Source organism: Cricetulus griseus, chromosome 10 (genome assembly GCF_003668045.3).
Source record: "Cricetulus griseus strain 17A/GY chromosome 10, alternate assembly CriGri-PICRH-1.0, whole genome shotgun sequence".
In the NCBI taxonomy this organism is placed as follows: domain Eukaryota; kingdom Metazoa; phylum Chordata; class Mammalia; order Rodentia; family Cricetidae; genus Cricetulus; species Cricetulus griseus.
Window position 1 is genome coordinate 21,985,524 of NC_048603.1, and position 14,304 is coordinate 21,999,827.

The 14,304-nt window shown below is 37.7% G+C and overlaps 1 protein-coding gene across 10 annotated transcripts in view; it reads right to left on the reverse strand.

Moving 5' to 3' along the window:
* The window catches only part of LOC103158866 (PHD finger protein 20-like protein 1), a 61,481-nt gene that overhangs the window by 25,057 nt on the left and 22,120 nt on the right, over positions 1 to 14,304 (reverse strand). For 6 of the 10 annotated variants that reach the window (XM_035449631.1, XM_035449634.1, XM_035449627.1 and 3 more), the window contains 6 exons: positions 11,827 to 12,043; positions 11,199 to 11,327; positions 6,640 to 6,722; positions 3,005 to 3,254; positions 865 to 1,053; positions 381 to 590 (listed from right to left, as the gene is read on the reverse strand). In XM_035449631.1, coding sequence (XP_035305522.1) covers positions 381 to 590; positions 865 to 1,053; positions 3,005 to 3,254; positions 6,640 to 6,722; positions 11,199 to 11,327; positions 11,827 to 12,043 — 1,078 coding nt within the window. The remainder of the gene's footprint in view (positions 1 to 380; positions 591 to 864; positions 1,054 to 3,004; positions 3,255 to 6,639; positions 6,723 to 11,198; positions 11,328 to 11,826; positions 12,044 to 14,304) is intronic. The other 4 variants (XM_035449629.1, XM_027431591.2, XM_027431589.2 and 1 more) reach the window with 2 other exon arrangements.

Genomic DNA, 14,304 nt, shown 5'->3' on the forward strand with positions numbered 1-14,304 from the left:
TGATTTATTTCTTGTTGCTGTTTTGAGACAGGGTTTTGCTATGTGGCCTTAGATGGCCTAAAATTTACTAGGTTGACACAGCTTGGTAGCTGGAATTTGCCAGCTCCAGGTGCAGCAACACCGCACAGGACACACAGTAAAAAAGCACAAGAAATAGGGAGTGGGGGAGGGAGAGAATGAAGGAAGAAGAAAACCACAAGGAATATGTCCAGGAAATAGTGAAAATACAATGGTCACAAAAAAGAACTTTTAAAATAGAGAAACTCCATCCAAAGCCAAATACTACCTAAAAGTCCTCAGAAGAGGGATTCTGTATTAATTCAGGTGGAGTCAGACATCAAATGTTGGTGCCAGACTTAACTCAGTAAGCAGTTCCTTACCAGCAGCTGCTATGGCTCCTTTTCCACCACTCACTGCTTTGGGGGAGGGACTTGCAAACAGCTGTGTCTCCTCCTTTTCTTCCCTGGAACATTGGCCACCAAGGGAGGAGGAGTCTGGGGCTCCAGGCGCTGTGTCTTCTGAACCACTACTTAGATCAAGAGGGAGACAGGGTCCCAGCTTCTGCAGGGCCAGATGGGCAACGGCAGGAACTATATGAAATGGAATGGAGAAGAAAACCACAGTGTTAGCACAGAGAAGACAGCTCAGTTCCTATCAGTGTAGATCACTGGCATTCACACAGTGCCTGGCCTAAATAAAAATATAAATAATAAGTAAACAAGGCACCAGCAAGGTGTCTGTACAATACATGAGGCGTTTCTAAGTCCAGGAGACATTAAGAAGACAACTTAACGTTTCAAGTGATTGTTGCTAGATATTTATCTCCCTTTACATTTGGTTTCATAGAAAATCAATATACGTTACCCTCTGGTCCTGAAGACTCTGGCTGACTCTGAGAACTGATGGAGAACACTTTCCCATCAGTGGCTGAAGAGGAAGAAGAAAGCTTTTCTAGAGAATCGTCAGGCATGGGTAAGGTGGCTAACCGCTGGGACCTTCTTCTCCGCTCACTATGCTTGCAAGGTCTAGGGGGGTTCACAGGCTGTGGAGGACCTAGAAAAAGATCTTCAATGTTCACGAAGCAGATACATACCAGGATCAGCTTATAATATTTAAGGAGATAGCAGGGGGGTTGGGAAATGAGCCATACTCTGCCCTCTGATGCTGTTATTCCATAACCACAAGAAAGGGAACATTCCAGAGGCAATCAACGGCAAAAAAAAAAAAAAAAAAAAAAAGTTAATTGGAACTTCTAAAATCTAAAGCCTACTAGAACTCAAAGGCAGTTACATGGAAAATTAATTTCCAGTAGCTCTTCCCAAGTGTGAGACTGGAGTTAGTTTGCTCTCCAACAGTGAACTCTGGCATCAACTGCCATTTGCCTCCAGGAAAGCAGGTCTCTTTATAAGCAGAACTGGGGGAAGCAGGAGGGAGGGGACCAGGGGAGAGGGAGGAAGAGAACAGGGAGAGACTCTTGCTACACAGCAAACTGAGGCACTCTAAAGGGACTGGAAGGCAGGGGCACAGGCAACAGCTCCTAGAGACTGTATACAGTTGGCGTTTTGCCTCCCTTCCCCAGGAGAAGCGACTGTAAATAAACTATCCCATCCTTACTGTCCCACATGGACTTTCACAAGTATAAATCGGGGCCTGATTCATTAAAAAAATTGAGCACAAACAAACTAATGTGCTTATTATGGTCAAATTAGGTTTTAATTAGTACGACATTATTCATTTGTTTGAACTGACTGTATCACTTGTCTTTCTTTCATCAATGTTACCACACAACTGGATGATTCCTCAATGCTTGAGAGTTCCTCCTTTATCCTGCACAGTGAACCTGGTAATTACATAGAGTAGGTATGACCATACAGGGTGATATGTTACTGCTACTTTAGAAAGAAATAGTCTAAAGGGGCTGATGCTCTGAGCATTTAAGGATAATCAATGATAAAAAATAAAGGAAAGAGACTGGATGATCATGGGGAAAGATCAAAAAACAAATGTAACTTTTATGACACTATGGTTGTACATATAAATATATAAAACTGATAATCTAATGACTAGCACTTCATAATGAAGTTTCAGAGAAAAGAATCTTCTATTCCCTTTGTTTCTGCCTATTTTTCAAACAATAAATTAAAAACTGATCCAAGTTTGAAGTAGGTGGTTTAATGACAAATGTGAAAACTGACTGAAAAACAGGTTGGTATGTCTGATAAAGCCTTCCAAACCCAAGGTCATTACTCTGGGAGACACAAGACAGAATGGTTCATAAAGGAGTATGCCATCCTTATTTCCTGTTGAATAAATGTCACCTGGCTACTGATGTTCCAGGTAAGTGTTTCCAATACTAGGCCTGGGGACAACATAAACCTTATCTTTATTTGCCCAAATCCATGTTGAGAAAGTAAAAAACTTTAAAAAGTCTAACAGTTGAGAGGTTAGGGTCCAGCAGACAAATCTTTATAACCAAGGAGCCACTCTCCTCTTACTAAGGATGAGACTGGGTTCAAGGGGGCCTCCCTCGGGAACACAAGAATAAGTAAATCAAATGCACCCAGAGAACTACCTGGCCACAGGAGCGAGGACTTACGTAAAAGCATCCTTCCACCCAGGGTCTTCCTAGAGTTCTTTTTGTTTCCAGGGGGTATTTTGTTTGTTTGTTTTTTTGTAATGAATCAGGCCTTGTGTCATTAGTTGAGGAGGGTGACACTACAGGGGGGCTTTGTGTCACTGGGTGGTGACACGCCAGCAGGGTTTGTGTCGATGGATGGCAGGGCTTAAGGACCAGTACAGACTTGGGACAGTAAAGCAGTAAGCAATGTCCACAGCTTCTACTCTTGCGTTAGTTTTAAGCTTTCTCTGTCATATCCATTAACTTCTGAAATTTCCAAAAGCAACTTCAAAAAAAAAAAAAAAACCAAAAACAATACAACTACAACAAGACTGCTTTGAATCTAGCTTATAGAATAAGTAAACTATTTGTAAAGTCTGTGCTCACTAGTTTTATTTATCACGGAAGAAAGCTGAGATACAAGCGTCAAATCCTTGGCTTGTATTAACTCTGGGGCAAGTGGTGACTTAGGGGCTTTTATACACCCAGAAGACTCTCCAGATTCATGTTTGCATTTCTTGCTGCGAGCCTTCCCTGAAGACAAAGTTGAGGATAACAGTGCAGGTTTCTGAGTGTTGGCAGAACTGCTAAGGACAGCTTCATTTTTTTTCTGACTCTGAGGTTTAGGTGAAATCGCCTGAATAAATAATAAAAAATTGATATTTTTATTTTGGTTTCTTCATTTTTCTTCTTGTATTCTATTTTTGATTGTTATGCAACTTTAGTATCCAAAAAACATTGTTAAGCAACATATAACATTTCTATTACAAATGAAAAACCAAAAAGAACCCCACAAATTATTAACTAAAAGTTGAATATGCTGTCTTTAAAGGGATACTGTCAACTATGAGTCAATGTTTTCAATGTACATGAAAGTCTTCCAATATTAAATATCCTAGTGGACAAACTTTACAGTATTAATTTGGAACTCCTCTCTTCTGAGACTGTAATTGTCAATGGTATTAATAACAGCAAGGTAAACAAAAAGATACTTCAGGTTTTAGAACACTGAAGGAATATATTCAAACTTCTGCCTTTTAGAAGAGTTTTTATACTCTGTCATCATGTATGTGGCTGTCTCAGTAGACAATTTCCCTTTAAAGAAAGATCTCAACAGGAAAACAATGACCAAATTAACAAAACATTATCTTTAACTCGTTTTAGTGCTGAAAGCTAGTTTCATAAGCAAAATGCATCATGAAATCAGAGCCACCAGCAATTGAGTTAAAAGACTAAAAACAATACAGAACAAGCAACAACTACAACAACAACATAAAAGAGATAAAGTGTAAGTTAAAACATTGGATTTAAAAACAAAATACGTCGCATTCTTAGATGAGTTTTTACCTTATTCCTGCCAACTGACACTTTTAAAAAAATTAGAACTTTTGTCAGTTCTTTCATAAAGAACATTTTATTCACTTGAGAGTAAAATTCCCTGCACATGTAAAAATAAGTGTGAATGTATCTACCGTTAAAGACAACAGAAAACAGCCACAATGGATCCACATTCTGTCAGACTAGGATGCCTACACTGGTTTCCTTGCTGATACCTGACCATAAAACATGAGATACAAACTTTTAGAGGTAGATGTTATGGTAAGCCACTATGAGGAGTAAAGTCACTAGTCCTATGAATAACATGCCTGTCTCCAAGAAATCATTTAACTTCCACAATTTGGGGAGGAGGGATGATAATCCAATCTGTAATCTTCAGTTTTCTAGAATAGGAAAAATCATGTTTGGGGGCTAAATAAGTAAATAATTCTGTTCTCATGAAAAAAAAGATACTCAGGTTTTGGTGGGAGAATTATATATCTGATATTAATAGGGCATCACTGAATGTTCTATAAATGGCATGGTAGGCACCTGACATAAAAGGTCCTGTCTGTGTCAAGTGTCTCACTCATTCAACTTTCATTTTCTACTCTTAAATTTCTTCACTATGCATGTGTACAAAAGAACTCCATGACTGGAAAGGACTCCTAAGCTTATCATAAAAGGTGTTGCCAGGAAAGTAATTAGAGCCATTACTTGTAAATAAACAATTTTATTGTTCATCTTCACATATGTGAAAGACATCACTACAGCATCCATTTACTCTTGAGTTACAAAGTTATAAAACAAGATTTTAAAATTTAAATTAATAACTTGGTAAGGTGCTTAACTTCTAAACAAGGACAAATTAACATATTTAAACCTTACTGAATTATTATGCATCAAATGCAAGTTTTATCCAAAAGTAAATATAACATGACATTTCCCTAATACAATTAAGTAATCTATAACTAATATTCTGATAAAGGGGTTCAAAATCACAGTTTGAATCTATAACTCCAACAGCACAGCAGACTGTGGCTGTAGGCCTGCCATCACTGCCATTGTAACTGCTTAGGACAACAGAAGTTAGCAACAATCAAAACTTCTTATTTAGGTCTCTGACTGATAGCAGCTGAGTATTGAGAGCTTTATTACTCGGCTTTTCGGCATAGAAGCAAGGCTAACATATAGCATAAGAATTAAGAGTTTTGGTTACAGAACATTTTCACACTGAAATTAACCTGAATGACAAAATCAAAGAGGGAGCAGCATGACGCCCCTTAAGCTCTACAACAGTTTACAAAGGTTCCATTAATTATTGTTGGCCTCTGTTACAAAACTGGCAAGGACTTTCAAAAGTTCTGAATTATGCAAGTACTAATAGCCGAGTTGCTCTAGTTTCCTTTTAAAACTGACTCTCTGAACTGGTTACTGACCTCTAAACTAACTTCCACATATGATAAATAATTTTCACAGTCACATTTACCTCACAGATTATGTCTAATGAAAGATTGACATTGTAATGAATTTTCCAGAAATACTTTATTACCCAGTCCCTGATATGTCGCATTCTGAGTATATCTTAACAGCTGTAGGAGTACAAAATATTGTTATATCTGGGACCTTGAATATAGTCATACACAGTAAAAAAGTAATTTAAAATTTGGTTGGTATACTAACAATAACGGCAAAGACTTAACCGTTTGATCAAGCTGATAGAAAACCAGTAAGCATGAGTCACTGACATAATGATCAATTTAAGAGACCACTGATTTAATACAACATTAATAGAGGCACCAAAACAATGTACTGCTTTCAAATCAGGCCTGAAAACACTGAAAAACTCAATACAATATCAATTAAATTTGGGCTATTCTTTAAAACATATGTAGAGAAGAGCAAAAGATAGTCATTTTAAAGTCTTCTTTATTAGGCTACTAATAAAGAAAATTAAGATTATACAAAAAGGATATATTGAAACTACATTAAGGCTCAGATTTTAAAACAGGAGAACCAAAGAAACCCAGTTATGGCTATTACTGTGTCCGGACAGTGCCTAAGCAGCCAAGCCCTTGGAGGACAGGAAAGCATGCACAGCTCATTATGTACAGGCAGTGTGGGAACTCAAAGGTAGCCACCGCCAACTCTAGCAACCGCAACCTTCAGTTTTAAACTTCTCTATTAGGTGGTTTAAGACAGACCCTTAAAAGTTTTTTTTTTAAATTCTCTTTTTATTGTAGTTATTAAAATATACATCCTAGCAAAAATGTATGGCTCATTGATCAAGTCGTAAAACACAGTCTAACAACACCAACTGTTACAATATAAAAGAAACTTCTTATAAAAGAAGTTTAATTAGATGTCAAAAAACCCTGTTTAAACTCACAAATGAAGAGTATTTGTGTAAGGGTCTTTTTGAAAGCTAAAGGTGTCCAGCTGCAAGCTCAGACCCTGGGATGCCTGTCTCCAAGCCTTCTAATTTTGGAGATGACAGCTTTAATATCAGTCTATGGAAAACATAAGCTAATGAAGTCCATAGTTTATCTGCATACTCGGGAGAAGGCAGAGTTAAAAATAAGTCATCAATGAGACAGTGCTCTATCCCCATGTCTGATCAGAGGGGCAGCTGCAATCACGTGGTACTACAGCTCCGTGGCCACTCCAGTGGGACCCTGAAACAATCAAATGCTACCGTTTCATACCTGCTCCAGGACTGGAGCTGTTGCACTGTGCTCTTCTTTTTTTTCAGCACCATCCACCCCGACAGCTTTGGATGCCAACAAACCTTGAGGAAAATCGTACAGAAATGGCTTGTTAGAAAAAAAAAAAAAAAACACTATTTTCACCATATAATAAACTCCTAAAATTTTAGCACTTGAAATTTCCCACTTATAGGAAGTATTTTCAAATGCTAACTTTTAAAGAATGCAAACACCCTTAACAATTAAGTTGAAACATTAATCCTTGACAGTTGTTCACATACTGGGGTAAGATTTTTTTTTTTAACTAGTTTTGAGATCCTTAAATACATCTACTTATTCTGGTTTTTCAAGAAAGGATTTCTCTGTGTAGCTTTGTACACCAGGGTGGCCTCCAATTCACAGAGATCTTCCTGCCTCTGCCTCCTGAGTGCTGGGATGAAAGTCGTGCACCACCACCACCCAGCATGTATTCCTAAATTTTAATTTCAAACTAAGTTCTTTAACCTAAGCTTTGTGCATTTATATCGGTGCTCATTTATGCCTTATTTTCTTACAAAGGTTTCAGAACCATTTCATGGACCCATTTTACATGACAGGGGAAGAATGTATGGGTCATCTGAACACGTGCCTGACAGCTTCACTCCACAAATGATGACACAATGCAAAGTTCTATCACCAATAGCTAATTTTAGAAGACAGAATTCTTTATGATATAGTTATTTCCCAAAACCATCAAAATTCTGCCCTCATTAATAAAGACATTTCGTTGGATACAATTCTTTGATGAGAATTCTTTATAAGAACAATGGTTACTTGGCTCAGAAGAGGACACATGACTAACAAGGGATAACAACAGTAAACATTCCTAGCCGTTTTGCCGCCTTTACTATGGAGACTATTAACATGACTCCAAAGGAGAGAGAAAAAAGGTTTCCTGAAACACTACAGCACAGAGAGCTACTCAAGGCAGTGTGGACTGACTTTCTCAAGTAACTATCCCAAAGGTGTTAAGTCACCTCGATGGCAACACACATGTTCCCTAAAGTGGTGAGAGAGACACACATGGCAAAAGGCCCCCTGGCTTCACTGGGAGAGAACAAAGATTTGAGACATCAGTGACTGGTGCTTTACCTACTTCGAGATAACAATACATACAGTTTCTCCCTGCCCCACAACACACAAAGTGTAGATTTAAGGGAGGAATAAAGGCATGTAGACTATGTTATAGAGTTTTTAAAAACACAATTCAATCTTAATTACATTGTAAATATTTTATATGAACACAAAGATGTGATATAGAATATTTAACATTTAGAACAATATTCACTGTTTAATTTCCTAGCTAACATTCTTGAGAATCAATGAGTTACTGAAGGTTTTGCTAAACCTTCAGGAATTGAGCAGAAGCTCTATTTTTTCAAAGCTATTCAAACATGACAAATATTTGCAATTCAATATATTAAATAATTATACCTTATTCTGTTTCATTTCATAGAAGTGATAGAACAGTTTTTATTCTCATCAAGAGATGAGATGAATTACAAGCTCAAATTTCAGAGTATGGTACAAGTTGTAAAAGAAACAAAACAATCCATCCATAACCTATTACAACAGTATAGACCAAATTGATTAAAAAGTATTTTTATATAATTGTTGGGAAGAAAAAGGAAAGCCTTTTTAATGTGGTCATAGACAATAATGAGGTACTTAACTACTTAAAATTAGATTTAAAAATACACTGGTACCTACATAATCTAAAAATCTCCAAATATACACAATAGAACTCTGTATGCTTGACATGCATAGAAACTTTAAAAAGAATGACCAAGCATAAACAATAGGGGACAAAGGACAGAACAGGCACTTGAAGAGGAGATTCTACTTCTACCCAAAGAGAAAGTCCACTAGTTAGCTTTCCCTGACAACATTCTAAGAAGAAATTTAATTTCCAAAGGAAATGAGAGTTTGAATGGAATAGATGCAAAGGGAATTAATTTTAATTACTGCAAATGCTTATCATCAGTACATTACAAAGAAGCCCAGCTCCAGAAGGATATCTTCAAGAAAGCACGATACAGCATCAAGACATTAAATAGTAGCTACAAGTAGATTATCAGATCATCATGAATCCACACACAGTCACTTCATAACAAACTGCTTCACTGAGAAACAGGAGGCCACAGCTCCCTGGGGGAGTGCTCAAAGAACAAAGTGATCAAAATCTTGGTCAGCTTTCTTTATGTGTCACTAGTAAATTTAAATCTCAGGATTTTTTTCAAATATCTCAAAACTCCCTGATACTGCACAAACATTTACTTCCAGCAATGCCTACAGTAACTAGGGTACACACATACTACAGACTATTCTCTTTTATTTGAACCTCTGTGCAGTTGCTATTTTCAAATGTATTAAATCTCAATTTGCTTGCAACTTGTTTCTAAAGTTATACATTCTGACTTTCAGTGCAAAACTGTCTACCTTAAATGAACTTACATATCACCTAATGAAAGGAAGGACAGCAAAACAGTGAATCATTAGAGTTAAACTTATTCAGTGGCTGGGTCACTCATCTCCAGCTAGAACTATTTAAAAAGGAAGAGTGGAATGAGAGGAAAGTAAACAAGAACAAACTGCCTTGATTCTTGCCCATTTTTCTCTAGTAAAGGGTGAAAAAAGGCACACACAGTTTAAAAGACAGCAAAAGTCCAACATGAATCTGGTGATCTACACTAGTTCTCATTTCTTTTCATGGGTCACAAACGAAATTTGTTCTACACAAGCAAACCTGAGGTTAGCCTACTGAAGACAACCTTAACAGCTACTGTCTTTTTGCATGGCATATTTGTGACATGAAATCAAAAGTAGAAGCAGAGATAAACTGCTAAAAGGACTCTGTGATACATTTAAATGTCCTGAGCAAATGGGAAAAGACCAGAACAGCTTCACATGGGTAAGGCTTTATGTGTTATTCTTGTTGCTAACTATCACACTTGAGATTCCTAAGGAAAACTGAAGAAAAAGTCCCTTTGGTGAAGGCCCAAAGTGTAACTAAGCAACCAGGGTTACAATCTGAGGCGGCACAAGGTAAATGGCTCTCTTATCCTGACTACTGTCTCACTGCATTACTGTGGACTCAGCTGACTTCTTTTTTCATTTTGTTATTTCTTTAAGTGTTGAGCTTGCCCCTCCCTCTAGGCCTTTAGAAGCATATGTGGAGGCATGTTGGCTGAAACTAAGAACAGGCTGTGTGGCTAAGGAGGAAAGCCCATGACGCTGGGAATCTGGCAGTTAGCTGTGTCCTGTCAGTGGCGTTTCCAGAAGTCTTCCTTGGTCTTGAAGCGTCCAACAGTGCAGTTTCAATCTTTTTCTCATAGGAGAGAGAAGTCGCTCTCCACGCTGCCCTGCAAGGAGCACTGAGTTCTGTGTTTTAGCCACAAGCAAAGTCTCTGTCAGCTTGACAGCAGAGCAATCAATTTAGAGAAGAGAAGATTCTGGCTGTCTCCAAGGCTGACAGCTTCTAAAGAGAAGGTTTCAGTGGGCGAAGTGACAAGAGATATTTCCTATCCTGAGGGCAAGAACAACCCATCTCAGAGAAATGCATGCAAGTGATGTAACCCCGATGAGCCCAGCCCCAGAGCAGCTCACAAGAGCCCTCTGCTCCATCCACCTTTCAGTAGGTGGTCTCTCCTGAAAACAGACACAATCACACTGAATACTTACTCCTGAACTAACAAAGAAGCTACCCATGTTCAAAGTGCTAAATGAATGCCAAAAAAGGTTTATTCAGCTTTATTAGACCAAAGGCCCTTGAAAATATTTTGTACTTAAAAAATCAGATGTCTGAATCATTAAGATATTTAAGCATCTCTTTAAAGTGTACTTTAAAATGAATTATAACCAGATTTCATTTAAAGATTAGAAACTTATTAGGCTGTCAGCCTAGAAGTGTCAGATGTAGCATGATTGGCCATGGATATAATACTTCAATTTCCTCTTCTGTGAGCAAGCGGCCTGGCTAGGGTTGTCTGTTTTCATCACACCTACACTGCTATACGCTACCTTACAACAAGGCACTCCAGAGAACAACCTCAAGAAAAAAAGCAGGAAATGACAAATGAGTCACGAACTTCATTTACTCAGACATCCATACTTGTACCGCAAATGGTTCCATTCTTAAGCCTTGTCATCTGTAAGACTGATGTCATGTAAAAATGTTTAAAACCACAGAAATGAAGACACCACAAATGGTAAGTGCAGATAACCCATTCTGACAGGAATGATTCCCTCCATGGAAGTGATTGCAAGACTCTTGGAACACTTGAACTGACTGATCCTCACAACACCCCTGTGAGGTAGGTAAGAAATACATGCTATTTTGCACATTTTACAACACACAAAGCTGACAGTGTTGAGAGATGTTTACTTTGAAGAACCAGAAAAGTATTCAACTCATTCCACTGAGCCAAAAGTCCATTTTCCTTTATTAAACAGAAACTACACTAACACAAAGCCCTTAGCCTCCTCCCCCCGCACACACCAAAAGAATCATTGTAGTTTACCAGTAATCTTGTTAAGTCGTGCTCTCTTTGCCTGAAATGAGTTGCCTTGGTTATTTTTCCTCTTGTTTGTTACTGTGCTCTCTGGCTGTGGAAAGACGATCTTTGGAACGCTGTCTATGTGAAGTCCTACTTTTAACAGAACACATATATGAGAACTGGTTTGGAATCCAAAATTAAGACATAACAATTAATAGAAAGTTAGTAAAAGTGCTTGTATATTACTTTTTAAAATCTAGTGCTTGATTATGACTTAAACAAACACAAATCCCTCTGATATTCTGATATAACAGAAATAAAAGCTCCCTAAGTAGTTATTCTTGAAGGAAAGCTCAAAGAGAATAATTTCTTCTAAGCTGCACACTAAAACAGCACTATACCTTAAAAACTTAAACCAGAAATTACAAGCAAAAACCTACTAACAAATACCAAATGATTTATACTCAAGAATACTGGAAGCATCTAATCAATATTTGACAATATCTTCAGAGTTACACTGAGATAATAAATTAAGCTAGGAGCAGATAATTTAATTCTAAGTTCAAAATTATATGTAACCGAGAGATTTGGGTTTATCTGCTACCTCAGTTTACCTGTGTCACAGAAAGGAACATAAGAATGTATTTTGTACCAAATGGTTCACTGGATGTGGGTAGCTCCTCCTCCTCCTTCTCAGTCTCTGCTGTGGCTATGCAAGCTGGAGGCTCTACCTTCTTTGAAGGTACTTTAAACCATTTTCCCCCATCTCTCTCTTTCTCTTTATTGCTGTTAGCACTGGTTCGAGGTTTAGTCACTGTTTTACTCTTCGCTGCAGCTGCAGCAGCTGCTTTAACTAAAGCAATCCAGTCCTCCAAAGGAAAAACATAAAACATGAAGTATTAAAAATCCAGCTTTAGCTTCACTAATAAATAAAGCTACGTGCTACATCTTGATAGTTACTCACACATACACACATGTAAAAATTAGGCTAACTCTATTTATGTGGCAGATTATCACTATGACTGAGCTTTTAGTTTAATAAACTAATGGTTGACTTGAGCTGAAAATCCAATGATAAAATGAGAAATATTTAGTAGCATATAGTTCTAGGATATGCTTTTATATAATTACATGAAAAACAACTTACAAAGCCTATAGAAAATTTGAATGTTATATGACATGCTATTTCAGTGTTTCAGAGTTAAAAGTGGCATTACTTTTCTTTCCCATAAAACAGTGGATCACGTAAGAAGAAAATTACATTAAACTCTTATAAGTATTGAGAGAAATATATTATGGCTGACCAAGCTCCTGTTCCTTTTTGAGAAGCACATACCATTTGATTAGTTGTCAACTTCTTAGAGCAAACAAGAATTTATTTTTTAAACATTTAAACTTTAGGATCAACTTATCACATCTTCATAATACTACTATAGAAATTTGTTAGTTGTTAAATTAATTTGTTTTTTAATGTATTTGCTCTGTGTGGGTGTTGGGTGAGGGACACACATGCATGGCATGTATGTAGTAAAAATTCGTGGAAGTCCTTCTATCATGTGAGTTCCTGGGATCAAACTCAGCTCAAACTCAGGTCATCAGACTTGGCAGCAAGGACCTTTACTTGCTGAGCCATCTTCCTGGCCCTAGTAAAATCTTAGTACTTAATTTTTAACTCAGAATTCTTTGTTGTGAAAGTATAAAACATTGTAAAGAAGCATAAAGTGGTGCTATGTTGAATTTTAATAAGAAAATGTTTTTTAAATAAACATTTGTAATGTCTCTACAGAATTAATCCTCCACTCATGCCCCTAAGCACTGTCTAAATGGACATTAAAGTCCATCCAACATGCATAGCTCCTATTATAAGCAACTGAAATAATTTTACAACAAAAAATGGATTTAATTAGCGGATTGCATGAATGATCATAAGCACTACTATTAACAAGAAATGTAGGTGCTAACCATTCACCCTTGAAAATACATTGTGAAGATAAACAGGTCATTGTGAACAAACAACAAATTCGACTTCAGCTACCCCTCCCCTCCAGAACTGAAATGATCTGCAAATATCATGTGATCCACCTAACAATTTGTTTTCTTTTTGCCCATTTTCTATGGAATGCCTCACAAGACAAGCCAGGTGTCAGTCTAACACTAAAACAGATAAAAAGAGATAAAAGAGAAAGGTCTAGTCAAGGAATTTACAAGGCAATAAAATTAACCATAAGACAGTGTGACAGGGAAGGAATTGGTAAGGAAGACCAAGTCCAAGGCTACCCTCAGCTGTGTAGGAGATTCAAGGATGGCCCAGACTCCAGGAGACCATCTTCAAAAAGAAAAGAAGAAAAGATGATGTGACAGGACACAGAGAAATAAAGATACCTGGAGACAACAGAAGAAATGTATTTTGACTGAAAAGGAAAGTTAATGGAAGACTTCAGAGATAAGGGTGTAGAAGCTGGTCTCTAGAGACAAGGAGAACTGACTGGGGACATGGACAGCTAAAGGGGTGGGGGCAAGTCTTCCCAACAAGATGAAAGAGCCAGTGTGGTACGGGGATGTATGTAGAAGGAGTTGGGTGAAGAGCAGGAGAGGAGTCGGCACAGCACGGTGCGTCAGCCGCGCTCCACGCAGGGCCCTATGTTTACAAACTTTTTCAAAGGGAATGTGACTCAGGTGCCACACGGCAGCCACTTGCTTTTTGTTTGTTTGTTTTTTGCAGTTGTCAGAGAAATGTCAGACAAGGTTGGGGTCATTTCCATCTCAAGTTATTTTCTACCTTCAAAATAGATACAGCAGAAGGCTGTATCTTTGATTGTGGCTATCAAATTTTAAATTCTTGAAGACACTTTTTAATCATAAATTGGTCAGTCGTGGCAAACATTATAGCCATCTGATTAAATATCTCCAGTGTTCTTCCTTTGACTTTTCCACAGGAAAGCTTCACTGTCAAAAACAACTGAGCATGTTTTCCCATGGATCAGAACCAATGACAGACTTAAAATGCTCTATAACCAGTACACCAGAGCAGTGAATGCAGTTTTGAAATCAGAAGGTTTGAGTCAGAAGTCACTCTGCAGGTGAAGTAATGGCGGAATGAAGCTACACATCAGTCACTCAGTTCCCGGAG